We start from the raw sequence: 14,682 nt of genomic DNA, 5'->3' as shown, positions 1-14,682 counted from the left end.
CGAGCTGATTCAACATAGATTTGTCTTTTTCATGAGAGATGGATAAAAGATTTTGACACCCAACCATTTTGTCAATTATACATTAAATATGGCCTAGTATGTTAGAAAAATGATTTGGACCAATTTTGAAACAAATATATGGTAGGTCCTTCACAAAAAAACTCATTTCGGGCACGTGAAAAATGAAAAATGAATTTGTCATACAAGGAAGATGAAAACTTCCTTAATCAACATTGTTTGTCACTCCAACATGCACCATTATGCAAAATATGAGACCATTTCAACAAACTATGCCATGAATACGGCCATGAGATTGATCATGTGGCTTGAAAGCCATGAATCTTCACACATGATATCTCATTTGTGTGAACAATTTTTAAAAATAATTGTCGTATTACAAGTTTATTATTTTACATGGTAACTTTATCACATATGATGACATAATGCAAAGGTTTCCCAATTTTTTGATTTTTTTTTTGAATTTTTCATGGCCGTTTCAAAATGCGGTCGAAACGGCGGGCATGACCGTTCCTACCTAGTGGTTGAATCTTGGAAATCTTTTGGTGTTCCTATGATTAAATAGATACTTATGTACCTAGAAATGATTTTTGGAAAAAATAAAGAGCAAACTATAAGGCAGCCGCAGTTCAAATTTGACCCGCTTCCAACTGATTCGACATAGATTTGTCTTTTTCACGAGAGATGGATAAAAGCTTTTGACACCCAACCATTTTGTCAATTGTACATTAAATATTTCCTAGTATGTTAGAAAAATGATTTGGACCAATTTTGAAACAAATATATGGTAGGTCCTTCACAAAAAAACTCATTTCGGGCAGTTGAAAAATGAAAAATGAATTTTTCATACAAGGAAGATGAAAACTTCCTTAATCAACATTGTTTGTCACTCCAACATGCACCATTATGCAAAATATGAGACCATTTCAACAAACTATGCCAGAAGATCAACAACTAGTGGTCATGATGTCTTTTTATGTGTGATTGATGGTCATGATCTGTTTATAGCAACAGGTTAGGTCTTTTCATGGGCACTTAAAGACATATGCAACAAATAAGAAGTCAATTAAACCAATCTATGAACAAATAAGATACAATAAGTAAGATCAACCAATCTATCAACATACTTGGGTTGAACAAAGATAAATTCATAATTAAGAGATTCTTCTCATCTTGCATTACAACATTGCTACAAAAGAGCAACACACCAACAATAGCATAGTACAGTTACAAACATAGCATAGTGGAGTCACTTAATCATACATAATATAGAGATTCTGATCATCTTGCATTACAACATTGGTACAAAAGAGCAACACAGCAACACAACAACACATCAACCATAGCATAGTGGACTTCATCTTCATCTGATCAGCTCATCCGTCCAAAATGTCCCTGATCATCTTCAAGTTCTCTTGGTTCTTCTCCAATGCCTTCAACTGATCAGCAATCTGGATCTTCAGCTCATCCCTGCGTTTAATCAGATTCTCAATTCCTTTCTTCAGACCATCAATGTGAAGGTTGAGCACCAAAATTTCATCATTAAGTTTGTCCTTCTCCTTCAAATGATTTGCCTTCTGGGTCCTAATGACCCCGCCTTGAGCTTCTGCAAGGTTGAGCAGTTGATTCACATCTTCTACTAGTTTGTCATAGTTTGCATCAAATTTTTTTTCTCCTGTGTGAGGTGGTGAATTTTCAGTGAATTCTCCAAATTATCATCCCTCCTAGCACTCTTGTTGTCTTCCAACATTTCCCACAGTTTTAACAATGCATTTTGCATTGTGGGAGGCCACTCTTGGTCTACCCAACCAACAAAACCACAGTTTTGAGGTGGCTGCAATACAAAATAACCAGTACTTCAGCAGTACAAAATAACCAGAAAATAACAAGCCAGAGTTCTGTAATAAACATGCAATGACAGTGCTGTAATAAACATGCAATGACAGTGCTGTAATAAACAAGCAATGACAGTGCTGTAACAAGCCAGAATCTTTTAGCTAAACTGGCAATGACAGTGCTGTAATAAACAATGACAGTCTGAATATTTGAGCTAAACAAACAATGACAGTGCTGTAACAAGCCAGAATCTTTTAGCTAAACTAGCAATGACAGTGCTGTAATAAACAATGACAGTCTGAATATTTGAGCTAAACAAACAATGACAGTGATGTAGTAAACACTAACAGTCTGAATATTTGAGCTAAACAAACAATGACAGTGATGTAGTAAACACTGACAGTCTGAATCTTTTGAGCCAGATAGAAAAAACAGAAGCAACTTCATGCATGTCTAACACTAAAGAAGATAGAACTAACCGGCTGAGCACACACTAAAAATCTTCTCGCTGTCTCAAATCCTTCGAATGCTACGCGACGCTCAGGCGGTAGTCCATGCTCCAAGCAAACATCCAGGGCAGAATTCTCGATGCCCATGTAGTCTTTGTCATCGATGCTAGCAGGGATCTAAAGAAGAACCAAGAAACGGAGATAAATCCCCAATGTGAAGAAACCGAAACCCTAAACCTAACCCTAGCTCTACAAATTACCTTGTACATCATGCCGTCCGAGGAAGAGCTGATGTCCAGGCTCGATAGGTCGTTGCTACTCTCATCCTCGTAAACCATGGTGCGACGGAGGTGGTGGCAGCCGACGAGCTTCGGCGACGAGGGGGGGGGCAGAGCGCGAGCAGAGTAGACTGGCTCGGTCGACCAGGTTCGAGCGAGACACAAAGACCGACCGAACTGGTTCGTGCCGACCAGGTTCGAGCAGGCCATTTGTTTTTTTCTTGAAGGCGTCTATGCCATTTGTTTTTTTGTAAGATGTCCCGGACGGCACGTGGCGGATGGGACGTTGCAGGAACTGTCACATCATATAAAGAGGGAACTGCCACTTCGTCTCCCTCGTCTCCCTCGTCTCCCACTTCGTCGCCTCGTCTCCCACTTCGTCTCCCTCGTCGCACCATCTCCCTCGTCGCCTCGTCTCCCAATGGAGGGCGCTCGTCGCGCTGTCGTCGTTGCGGATCTGTCGAAGCAGCACGAGGTCGACACGACCGCAACCGTTGTCGCTGCCGCTGCAGAAGCGAAGGAGGTGCCTCTACCGAAGCAGGAGGACACGACCGCAACCGCTGTCGCTGCTGCGGAGGTGCCAAAGCAGGAGGACACGACCTCGAGCGGTGCTGCCGACGATGAGGTGGGTTTTTTAGATATGGTTTTCTGGGTTTTTATAGTTGATTCGTGCTTGAATGCTACATAGATTTATATATTGAGACTTGGATTTCTTTAATTTCAATCTTGATCTGTGCATGTGGATGTGGTAGTGCTTCCTATTCCCCTGCTTTCATAGTTATCATTGATAAGCAAGAGATTATTTAGATAGGGTTTTCTGCTTTCATATATTCAGAGAGCAGAACACACTCTGCTTTTGCATGTGTTGGCGAACTTTTGCATTTTGTTGGCTTGAATCAACGGAATCTTTCTCTTATTAGTAAAGATTTCACCTAAGTCATGTGCTTGATACATACGAACACCCATTATTCCTAAATTTCGCCTAGGTCTGCCCCCTCTCTTGCAGATTATTAGTAAGGATTTAATAAGAGTTAGCTTTTGAATTGGGATCTTGATTGCTGCATGTGCTTAGATTTTATTATGTGCCGGATATGTTGATAGATTTGTTGTGGTTATCCCCTCACCGGGGCACGGCAGGGGCTGAGCAGCCCAATAGTGCAATGTTCTGCTATATAAAATGCAGAACAGAGAGAATTGTCTTATGCAAACAGATAAGAAAAGATAATGAAGTGATACTTACAAATTGCTTGCAGACATCACATTTTGGATGAAAGCGCTCCTTGTAACAAGTTTTATGGTATGGATGGTTTCCTGACATGGAGAACTGCATGTTTTTGTTGGTAAAGTCAATACCAATGCAACATATAGTTACAGTATAGTCATATATTGGCTGATTACAAGCATATAGTTACAGTATAGTCATATATTGGCTGATTACGTCCATGACCAATTTCATTGTGACATCCAGCACATGTCCTGACAAAAGAAGTGTATACATAACATATAGTTACAGAGTACAGTTTGATTTTTTGAAAGGACATTTAAATCTTTGTATGAAGGATCGAAAGATTGTATAAGTGAAATGCATAAAGGACAGACCCAGTGCAGAGAATAGGGTGGCTGATGCAGCAGCACTATGAATGTAATTAGAAGCACATTGTTGAATGCTTGACCTTTTGAATACTGTGTTACATAGTTTGTACTAATCGAATTACTTATATTGTAGGAAAAGGAAGCTGCAGGCATGAAGAGGAAGCTCGCCAAGACTGGGTTCAAGAGCCCGTATGACTCTGACTACTACGACGACGAATCGTATGAGGTAATCCCAACTATTTTAGTTCAGCGTAAGCACTATATGAATGCATGTTGGTGGGCTTTTTAATGAAATTGATGTAGAGAGTGTTTTAATGTTGTTTGTTTAATTAGATTACTGTACATGACTTTTTTCTTTGTTTGTTCATTAAAATTTGGTGTTTGTTCATTGCATCATTCTGAATCAGAAGTGTGTGTTCTTGGCTTCATAATGCCTATATGAATGCATAATGTGTGCGCAATTAATTTGTGTGTGCAGTATAACTTTGGAGATGACGTGGAGGACGGCAACAAAGAGTCCTTCATTGTGAAGGAAGCCCAGAAGATCAGGGAGAAGGGGAAGGCGGCCTACTTCAGGAGGGGAATGTTCAGATGCCCATACTGCACCACAAAGCCAAAGCCCAGGGATGGTGTTTATGAACACCTGATGTCGCATGCACGCGGTTTATCGCGGAGTGCTGATCAAGACATCAAGACCAGGGCATAGCATGCAGCCCTCCTGAAGGATCTAGGTCCCATTTAGTCGTCACCCTCCATGATCCTCGGTTTATCGTCGTTGTTGTCTGTTGTACTTTTGCGCACTGTGTTATCGGCCTGTTGTGTTGTGAACTGTGTTAGAATGTCTTATACTTTTGATGTTAACTATGACAGGATGTTATGGCTGCTTCTATTTTGCTGCTTCACTGATGTTATGGCAGGATCAGCGGCGGAGGACAAAATATTTTCAAGGTGTGGCGACACGCCGCACTGTTGCCTGTCAGCCGTGATCCATGAAGGAGGCAGAGATGGGCAGTTTGCTATAGTCGCGCTGCTCGTAGTTTCGCTCGCTACCGCCGCCTGCTAGGTCGCAACCCTTCACGCTTGCTTGACGGCTCGATGCCCAGACCACGGCTGTTGTCGGCCATCTCGTCGTCTGCGTCGTCCTGGCCTGGTCAGGCGCCGCCGCGCTATGAAACAGAGCAGGAAAGTGGAGGTTTCGCTAGGGTTGTGTGTGGTCTAGGAGCTATTGTTTCAGTAAATAAGAAGTGGAAAGTTCAAGGCCTCATGGCCCTGCGTCTGCGTGGTCCATTCCACTAAACAACGATTTTTCCATCGATACAACGAGTCGACGAGACAATGGGCGAACCCAACCAGCCCGATGATACGTTACACGTAGCTATACATTTTTTTGCATGACATCAAGGTATGGCGGCTGCCACCCCTCGCCCAACGGGGTGCTCCGCCAGTGGAGGATGTTATGGTCGACTGGATAGCACATGTAGATAGCAACAGCAACAGCAACAACTGCCGATGGGTGAGGTGGCCGTGGCGTCAGCACCACCACCGCTGGTCACCAGCCCAGTAACGACCATTCATATTGGTCATTATCACCTAGAAATAAGGCAGTGCCAGGTGCTGTCCGCTTTATGACCTTTTCCAGTAAGCAAGTGATGACCTTTCTGATGAAAATGGTCGTTGGTTTTTGGGGCCAGGACCCCTCCAGACAATTTACGACCAAATGATGTCAAATGGTCATAGATTTATGACCATTCCTTCCAGGGTCACTGACAAAAGGTCGTTAGTTGGCATATTTCTTGTAGTGTCTACCTCATCTTATTTCTCAAGTTAGGAAAGCTTCTCGCGTCTTCCACCTCGTGGGCCTTGATTCGCCATCTTCGGGTATTGGACCGTCACGTGGCTCACTTGGTAAGTCTTCCTATTGTCCTTTTGTCCTTTCTACAACTTCGTTGTGTATATACTTCTTGAGCCGCCTATAATCTAACCCGACTCAAACCGCGGGTTATATCACGGGGTCATGTCCCCAACATGTGGCATTCATAATTTTGAAGAACAACCAGCAGCATCTCAAGAATAATGGGATGACCATCCTTGCCTTTATGGAGAAACATGATTAGATACATTGCAAAATAGATTTTGTCTAAACTATAGCTTTTCGGAAACAATGAGCAAGACCATTCTTGACTTTGTACATAAGCATGATAGATTTGTTGGCATAAGTTTTTTGAAATGTTTAAGTTGTGTACCATATTTGTAATATTTTTCACTATCATTACCGGATTATCTTCTCTATACACGTGAATTTTCGTGTGCAGTCTTACTAGTACTTGATAAGAGTGAGTATATGTGCATATGTATTTGTGTTTACGAGGTCTACAGTGTGTTAATAGATACAATAAAAAATAGTGATCTGAATGCTCTCATATTAGTTTACGCAGGGGTAGATATTTTATGAGATGACTGATAACGATCAGCCAAATTACCGTTGATGAAGCTCAGTTGGCAGATACTCCCTCCGTCTCAAAATAAGTGTATCAATTATGTACCAGATTCAGTATAAAATTGTACTATGGTTGAGACACTTATTTTGAGAAAGAGGGAGTACAACCAGATCAACGGGTGAGATCTCTTCTCTGCATTCCCAAATGTCCCTCGTCCGCCGCCGCCTCCTCTCCACCGCGGTGGCGGTTGTCGCTGCTCGCGGCCCACCGCCAGTCCGCGTCGCCTTGACGGACTCAGCCGGCCGCGGAGTCTTCGCTACCCGTCCCATCGCCACCGGCGAGGTCCTCCACTCGGCGCAGCCTCTCGTCACCCATCCGTCCCGCTCTCTTTTCCACGAGGTGAGCGCCCCAGCACTTGCTTCATGCTCGCTACGAATGGAGTGAACTATATCGGATTGGTCTCCTCAGGTATGCTACCGCTGCCTCAAGAGGAAAGCGGGGAAGGGCGACGACTCCAGAGGGGACTGCTACTTCTGCAGCGACGCCTGCCGGGAGCACGCCGAGGTGATGATGCCTTCGCGCTATTCTTCCTGCAGATTCAGTAGGTTCTAGTGGTCTCGTTCATTTGTACAGTTCCAGTAAGGACAGTGTTATGATACTCCGTACATGGTTCTTCTGTGAGCATTGACTTTACTCCTTCAATTATTCTTAATAATAAAGAGAGTGCGATTTGCCATGACAGCTGAACTTTATTGTATGATGTTCCTTTGACTGTCAAGACGGATAAAAAATAGCATTGCTAATTCCCCTTCTTTCGGAAGAGCAAAATTACTGTCTCTTTTAAGCGGCTAAGATGCGTGGTTTCATCCTGTTTAGGGATTCCATGGGATTGAGAAGAAGGCTGACTGGTCTTTGTTAGATGACCACTGTAGGTATGTTGGTTACTGCACTTCATCTTGATGTAGATGTGCATCTCATGACTTCTCTCTAATAATGTTGTCAGTTACACTTGTTTTGTTATTGGTACGATATTGCCGCTTTGCTAGGCATTGTGATTGTCAGTGTAGCATCTTGGTTTCTTGGCTTACCTTTTTTGATTCTTGTATGCTCTGAAGTTCACGTGGTCTGAAGTACCCATACATGGTCAAGCGGCTAGCTTGCATGGTTATATCAGGAGATGTCGGTGCAGATTGTCTTGACATTCTTCAGCCAGCCCAATTGCACCAGGATACAATTATTGAGGTAGCCTTCTTTTGCGAGCTGTCGGGCTAGTTTTTTTTAACCTAGAATGGAGTTAATTGTTCTTATGCTTCATATGTTCATGTTCACAGCGTAACTATTATCATCTCAGAAAAAAGAATGTTATAGCATTCACATGTTTCTTGCCCTATGTTGTTGTACGGTTGGTCCTGACATGGATTATTGGAATATAATAGATGGAAGAGGAGTTCGAATTATTGAAGTCCACTTTTAGGAAGGCAGGGTTTCAGGAAGAACTCACCACTTGTATCCTTTTATATCTTATTTCAACCCCTCTATCATTTGGTTTTCCTGGACTTACTACAACCTCATTTTCATGACAAAGTTTCTTTGACAGTATTAGTTTTGACTAAACAATGGTACATCAATGTACTTGCAAGAATACGTGTAAATGCATTCCGTATTGAATTGGTTGCAAGTTCATATGAGGATCTTCTATCCTCAGCAGTAGCCTCGGTAACATGTGATGCATCAGTTGGCAATGCTGTATATATGCTCCCCTCGTTCTACAACCATGATTGTGGTATGGCTTTCATTATGACTTCTAAAGTTCTTATTTGAAAGCCAGGATATGACTTCTAAAGTTCTTATTTGAAAGCAAGGATTTAACTGCTGCATTTCCTTGTGACATAGAATTTGTTGCTGTCTTGTTGTGGCATAGTAAATGTTGATTGTGCTGTCTGAGTTTCCAATATTATTTCAGTACTACGCAACTCCAAGTTATATCCACTAGTGCAGTATTTGGTTGCTTTCGCTTCACTCAATGATGAAATGCATATATTGTTTTACATTCAAAAGAATATGAATTATCTTCCAATTGATGCATTAGAAAGAAGATTGCTAGTATAATGTGACACACATCAATGGCTGTAATTTCTTCCTATAAGCAGCGATTTTCTACTTCTTGCATTTCGAATTCAAATCCAAATATTCATATTCTTTTCCTGTCAACTTGCAGATCCAAATACCCACATAGTTTGGCTGGAAAATGCAGATGCTAAATTGAATACCCTTCGTGATATTGATGAAGGTATAGATAGGTGTAACAGTACCTATGCAGGATTTGTTCTCTTGACAAAATTAAAAGCAAAAACACCGATGTGTACCAATATCTTAATGCTGCTCTGTTGCATCCGTCATAGGTGAAGAGCTGCGCATCTGCTACATTGATACAAGCATGAATGTGAACGCCAGGCAGAAGATTCTCACTGAAGGATTTGGCTTCCAGTGCCGTTGCCAACGGTGCTTATCTGGGGACTAAAATTCATGTTTTGCCTTAGTGGTCGCTTCCCTCGACTTGTGTGACATCAGTTTCTGCTATGGTTCATTGAATTCTCATAAGGTGGCCGACCATGAGGACTGCACCTCTGCATCTGATGAAGCAAGTAGGCACCAACACTTGAAGGTTCCTCTGTCAAGATATGCCCCCAGTGTAAAGTGAACCAGTAGAGTCCAAATACTAGGCAGTTTTTTAGGCTGCCCCCAATTCTACATGGCCTTGTCACCATCTTGCCGGAATTGTCGTTGACTAAGTGCTAAAGATTGTAAGTTGACAATGTAAGATCATTTGGTGTTCGTTTGATGCCATTGTTGAATTTTCAGACATGTATTCAGTCTTGACGCATTCTCTATATACGTTTGTCAAAGCTAACATCAGTATTTGGGGGGTGAAGAAATCTCTGTCTTCACATTGTCATTTGTTATGCAGATTAGACATGAACAGTGAACCTGTCAACCATCGAGCTATCTATGATGTAGAGAAAAAAGGATCGGTTAAAGCCTAACAACTTCAGTTGCCTGGATAATAGACAAACGTGATATTTGAACTTCAACTATACAGTGACCTTTTGATTTGCAATGTTGAAGATAGTTCAATCACTACCCTTTGATTTGCAAAGAGCAGCTTGAGCTTCGCCGCTGTTTTTAGTTTAATATATTGGTCAATTAACGAATGGAATTGATTTTCATATTAACAGTTCTGTGTCTCCCACTCTCTACATACTTGAGTTTCATTGACCCCAACAAACTGAGACATTGGGGAAACATGAGCTTCTTGCAGATTTTGTAGTTATGATTTCTGGGAAGATGTACTCATCTAACTGAGGATGTCCGACTCCCATACCATGCTGAATTTTGTACACCAACAGTTCATACAGGTCTTGAAAAATGGTCAATATAGTCCTAGTTAAGCAAGTTCAGCAATCGCATATGACGCAGCAAGTCACTCGTAGAAGCAGCAGAACAATGCAGCTATTTTGCTCGAAACACCTCAAGACTCTGCAAAAGAAAGGCTTGCATAATGTTTATTTATTTAATTATTTTTATGGTAACATGATTCCCTTGATGATTGTGTCACAAACTTATTTTGTTTCTCTGTTTACATGAATCAGAAATAATTTGCAAGGATCAACAAACAAGCTTGTCCCAGTTGGATGCTCACTTCAGGAGGCCAGATGCTCTGTAGGATTCGACGCTGTCCCCCAGGGTCTTCTCTACAGGCCTGAAGGTCCATCCTAGCTTCTGAAGTTTCTCTGAACTATAAACAAGATTTCCTTCCACTTCCGTAAAGCTACATAGAAATTTGGAGATAAAAGTAAGTTTCATCCAAGTTAACCATACAAAATCAGGGGTGAAGGACACACACAGAGCAGCATTTGGTGATATGGTGAAACAACATTGTTCAAATTTTACAGTCCATATCACAAACTACATGCTCACTGGTATGGATACGTGCAAAGTGTTACAATTCTAGGAATGTGAATCTCTACTAGTCTTTATTCAATTTGCCAGTCCCCATTCAAGTACTTCCAAGCGATGTAGCAACATGCTTATCCCAGGAAAGACAAATGGGCGTTCAATTCTAGTACATTTCCAAAGCCAACTGAAGTTTATTTATTCTTCCTTTTTAGGCAGTGCCAACTAACTCATGATATGCAGAACTAAAATAGCTATAGCGCAGGTAAGATAAAACAAAGTTGCCTGCTGAGGAAGGCGCTTACCTTTTGGGATATGTGTAAGTTGGATATAAGGTCTTCAGTATGTTTACCATATCACAGACTTTTATTGCAGGTGCATTACATATGTACCGTCCAGACATCTCTGGATTCTCATACGCCAGAAGAATAGCATCGGCTACGTCACGAACATCCACTATATCCCTGCTTTTATTTTCTACAGTATCATGTTCTCCTGCAAAAAGATAAGTATTTTAATTTTAGTAATACAGAAACAGAACTAGAATCCTAAACTAGTTTGGTGAACAGCTTCATTTTAATGATATTCAGCTCTTCTTTACAATATAATTAAATACTGGAGTAGTATCATTTGTTCAGTTGGAAACGTGCAACCGAGTGCAAAGATCCTTTTTTATGTCCATAATTTTATATAATGTAAACAAAGAGGAGACTAACATAACAACATAACACACCCACCTTTCAAATAATTAAGGAGAACTTTACTGCTCGTATTTACTGTAGACTGCATCAATGGTCCAATTACCAATGATGGGCAAATAGTTACAATGTCCAACCCAGTTTTTGCTGCATAAGCAAAAGCCTCGCGCTCCGCCAGTGTTTTGGAAAGGTAATACCAATCCTGACAAATAACAACACATGTTTGTTTTGTTATTTGAATGGGTGATCCAGTAAAAATAATTATATTTTATAAGAATAATAACAAGACAGCAGCAGTATCTTGTGTGGTTAGCAGAAGAATTTTGCATTAAGCTAAGGCTGAAAGCCAACTATTGATGATGCTTTCCTTTTGGAAAATCCTCTCTTGTGTGTTCTAGAGACATGGACGAGCTGAACCATGGTTCAGCAAATCCTCTCTCTTCCAAAACAAAGCGAAGAATAGAAACAGAGTGCATGAATAAAAAGTGACTTTTGAGTCAAAACCAATTATTTTACCTGTTTTGAGTCAGAGCCAACCTATGAGTCAAAACTAAATTTTCAGTCAATGCCAGCTACCAGTAGAGTTTTTTGTGTGTGGCATTCTTTCTACTTGGTTAATTTATAGATCTTGGCTAGCTAGACCTTTTTTTTTCTTCCTAGTTTTGGCTGGTTTGATTTGCAACTTTCGCTCCTTGGCCATAACTTTTGTTAGTTAGATTTTATTGGAAGGGTCTATTGCAAATCGTGAGCTGCTGATGAGACATGTATGCATGGCTCAAATCAATAGTATCCCATCAAGACAAAGAACAAGGTGAACTCAAGACATAAAAAGGAGTTCCATCAACGAAATATTTAACCGGAAAAGACAGGAAGTGTTCAAATGTGCTCTAGACTCTGATGATCAGCACAAGGTGGACCGAATCTCGCTAAATGATGCAGATCTAGGGGTGATCAAGGCGAGTGATGATCAGATAAGATTCTTTCTGGACATTTGTTCTCATGCTGGGATCTGGAGACTGGAGTTGCAATTGGCATGTGAGTGTAACGGGGGTTTTCCGATGTTTTTCGCAGCTAAACGCTTGTGTTCTACATCAAGCTTAGTGGTTTCTCTCGAATAAAAAAGTTTGATCTAAGACAGAGGTAAATGTCAACCTTAACATCAACTCTTAATCCTATACATTGCAAGCGAAACATTGAGCCAAAATATTAGGAGTCTGTGTAATGTAACAGACCACGTAGGCTAAACAATCATATAGCCATACAGGTGTTGCCTTACTTACCCCATTCTTTCTGCAGTAGTCCTCGTCTGACCAGCTCTCTTCATCAAAGGCTTTACCCTTTGGCCAGTTAGGATTGGCGACCACTGCAGCACCTGAAGACACCATGACTACTCGCTTAACTTTCGCCTCATGGCAGGCCTTCAGCACATTCAGTGTGCCTGTTACAGCAGGAGCTATGACCTCTGCCTACAAAGCAAAGCAGCAACGAATAAATCATCAGAAATTCAGAATAACTACCTATTTCTAGAGATTAACTCAGTGGTTGTATGTAGGCAATGGCCCTGGTAAAAGGAAAAAAAGTAATGTATGGCAGGTCAGCCTCAAACCGGATAGCCTGATGATACACAAAGCATAAACCTCTGCTACACTGCTACCATGACCTGAAGCATGGTCAAATGTTGCAGATCTCACACCTTATGCAGTATACATTCAGAATGTCTCCTACCAGTCAGAGATCGTCGTCCTTTTAGGGGATCTTTCTTTGGACAACGTTCTTGAGAACATTTCTGCCGAAGGTCAGGTAAAGTTACTTCTGCTGACAAACTGCATTCTACCAAGTCACTGTGTTCATATGAGTGTACAGAGGGGACAGTTCTTGACAGGTCACCTCGGGGTCGGTTGATCGGCCGGAGGGGACAGGGCAGGCGACATGGAAGACGCCGTCGCAGCCGGCAATCGCCGACGCTACGCTGTCGTAGTCCAGCAGGTCAGCCCTGACAAGCTGCAACCTTTCGTCGGCGCCTTCTAGCACCTTGAGATGGGCATTCTTAGCGTCACCTGCAGCACAAAACATGCCACCACCATCGTATACACTAAGTATAACACACCATCATTTGTCCAAAACATGCACGTACTTCTTATTATTTTTTGTGAAAATGGAAGCTTAGCCGAACCATAAAAACAAGTGTGCCCAAGTAATCCTGAAGCTTTAAGAAACTAGGAACGTAGGATCTTCTGATTCTTGTGGTTTGTTCCAAGTTTTGCCCCATGAGATCGGATCTCAAGAAGGAAAAAAAATGGGAGCATCAAATTTTAGGATCTCAAAATGCTTTAGCTTACCTCCAAGTTCCTTCCAACAAGGCAACAACCACGTATGCTCGTGGTCGGCTGGACTGCTTCGCGGCATTTCGTATCAACGGCAACTACATTCGACTCTCTTCATTCCTAAATATTTTTTTTAGATATTTCACTACAAACTACATATAAATGTATATATACATATTTAAAATATGGATTCATTTACTTTACCCCGTATGTAGTTCGTAATGTAATTTCTAAAAAAAACTATATTTAGAAACTAAAAAGACTTATGATCGTCGACGGCAAGCCAAGGAAACAAAAAATGAGAGCGAAGGAAGGAAGGCCGGGGCGGCGCGCTCTTACCGGGATCGCGCGCGGTGCCGCGGACGGTGTAGCCGGCCTTGGAGTCGGAGAGGAGGAGCTTGACGAGCCACGTGGCGACGAAGCCGCCCGCGCCGGTCACGCACACCACGCTCGTCTTCGCCGCCTCCTCCATGCCCGTCTCTCTCTCTCTCTCCCCTAATGCGCCTCTACAGCTCTCTGCTCTGCTCTCGATGTTTGCTTGTTCCTTCCGCGTCTCGCCACGCCCGCGCTGCGCTGGCCTCGTGCCGTGCGGGGTTTATAGTTTTGAAAGAAGATGCAGAGAGTCTTTCAGCTTTGGTCTTTTGTTTTGTGATGATTTTCTCCGTGTGTAGTCCCTCGATCTTTCACGTAGTTGTGTGTCCGCAACCTCGCTGTCGATCGATGATGGGATGGGAGCGTCGTCTCCCATGAGAAAAATATACTTATTCCAGCGTACAACCACCGCTGATTCATCCAGCCGCATATTGATCCTCCTTCTTGATCCTTTATGATCTAATTTTCCATTTAAAAAATGAGACGTTTTAAAAATGAACACCAAGTACAATCATAACGTGCGTGTACACACGCTACCGCACGCACAAGTTAAACGACGGCATGCTTCTTTTTTTTTTTTTCTCAAAAAAAAACTTGGAATCAACACCGGCACGTACGTTTGGCTTCTGGGTGCACATGCACCAGACAAACAATAATATCATATTTATTTTTCACAAAAGAATTAAACAACTCTATTTTTCTAACGAACATAGTCAAATATT

General features: G+C 41.8%; 2 protein-coding genes across 3 annotated transcripts; one reads left to right on the top strand and one right to left on the bottom strand.

Annotated features, from left to right (window-relative positions):
• Positions 1–6,767: 6,767 nt before the first annotated feature.
• LOC123409887 (histone-lysine N-methyltransferase ATXR4) lies at positions 6,768–9,503 on the top strand. Its single transcript, XM_045102760.1, has 8 exons — positions 6,768–7,011; positions 7,081–7,176; positions 7,489–7,544; positions 7,728–7,854; positions 8,049–8,118; positions 8,216–8,395; positions 8,831–8,902; positions 9,015–9,503. The coding sequence occupies exons 1-8, from the start codon at positions 6,817–6,819 to the stop codon at positions 9,131–9,133; spliced, it is 915 nt and encodes a 304-aa protein (XP_044958695.1). The 5' UTR covers positions 6,768–6,816; the 3' UTR covers positions 9,134–9,503.
• Positions 9,504–10,102: 599 nt separating this feature from the next.
• LOC123409886 (cinnamoyl-CoA reductase 1-like) lies at positions 10,103–14,279 on the bottom strand. Of its 2 annotated transcripts, XM_045102758.1 has the most exons (7): positions 13,928–14,279; positions 13,152–13,321; positions 12,958–13,050; positions 12,545–12,730; positions 11,304–11,466; positions 10,872–11,061; positions 10,103–10,441 (listed from the first exon to the last, which is right to left on the bottom strand). In XM_045102758.1, exons 1-7 carry the CDS (start codon positions 14,058–14,060, stop codon positions 10,309–10,311), a joined length of 1,068 nt encoding a protein of 355 aa, XP_044958693.1. In that variant the 5' UTR covers positions 14,061–14,279; the 3' UTR covers positions 10,103–10,308. The 2 variants fall into 2 exon arrangements, with proteins under 2 accessions (XP_044958693.1, XP_044958694.1); XM_045102759.1 differs by lacking the exon at positions 12,958–13,050 and having other exon boundaries at positions 13,928–14,275.
• Positions 14,280–14,682: the final 403 nt, after the last annotated feature.

Source organism: Hordeum vulgare, chromosome 7H (genome assembly GCF_904849725.1).
Source record: "Hordeum vulgare subsp. vulgare chromosome 7H, MorexV3_pseudomolecules_assembly, whole genome shotgun sequence".
Taxonomy (NCBI): domain Eukaryota; kingdom Viridiplantae; phylum Streptophyta; class Magnoliopsida; order Poales; family Poaceae; genus Hordeum; species Hordeum vulgare.
The sequence above is the reverse complement of the archived record's forward strand: the minus strand, read 5'-3'. Positions and strand labels throughout refer to the sequence as shown.

Excerpts from the sequence above, each read along its gene's own strand:
- LOC123409887 (XM_045102760.1), top strand. The coding sequence starts at position 6,817 with ATGTCCCTCGTCCGCCGCCGCCTCCTCTCCACCGCGGTGGCGGTTGTC. Across the intron at positions 7,012-7,080 it reads CCCGCTCTCTTTTCCACGAG|GTATGCTACCGCTGCCTCAA; the intron begins GTGAGCGCCCCA and ends TGGTCTCCTCAG. Across the intron at positions 8,119-8,215 it reads TCAGGAAGAACTCACCACTT|TTTTGACTAAACAATGGTAC; the intron begins GTATCCTTTTAT and ends TGACAGTATTAG.
- LOC123409886 (XM_045102758.1), bottom strand. The coding sequence starts at position 14,060 with ATGGAGGAGGCGGCGAAGACGAGCGTGGTGTGCGTGACCGGCGCGGGC. Across the intron at positions 13,322-13,927 it reads CGGCACCGCGCGCGATCCCG|GTGACGCTAAGAATGCCCAT; the intron begins GTAAGAGCGCGC and ends TTTGTGCTGCAG. Across the intron at positions 13,051-13,151 it reads GCCGATCAACCGACCCCGAG|AAATGTTCTCAAGAACGTTG; the intron begins GTGACCTGTCAA and ends GACCTTCGGCAG.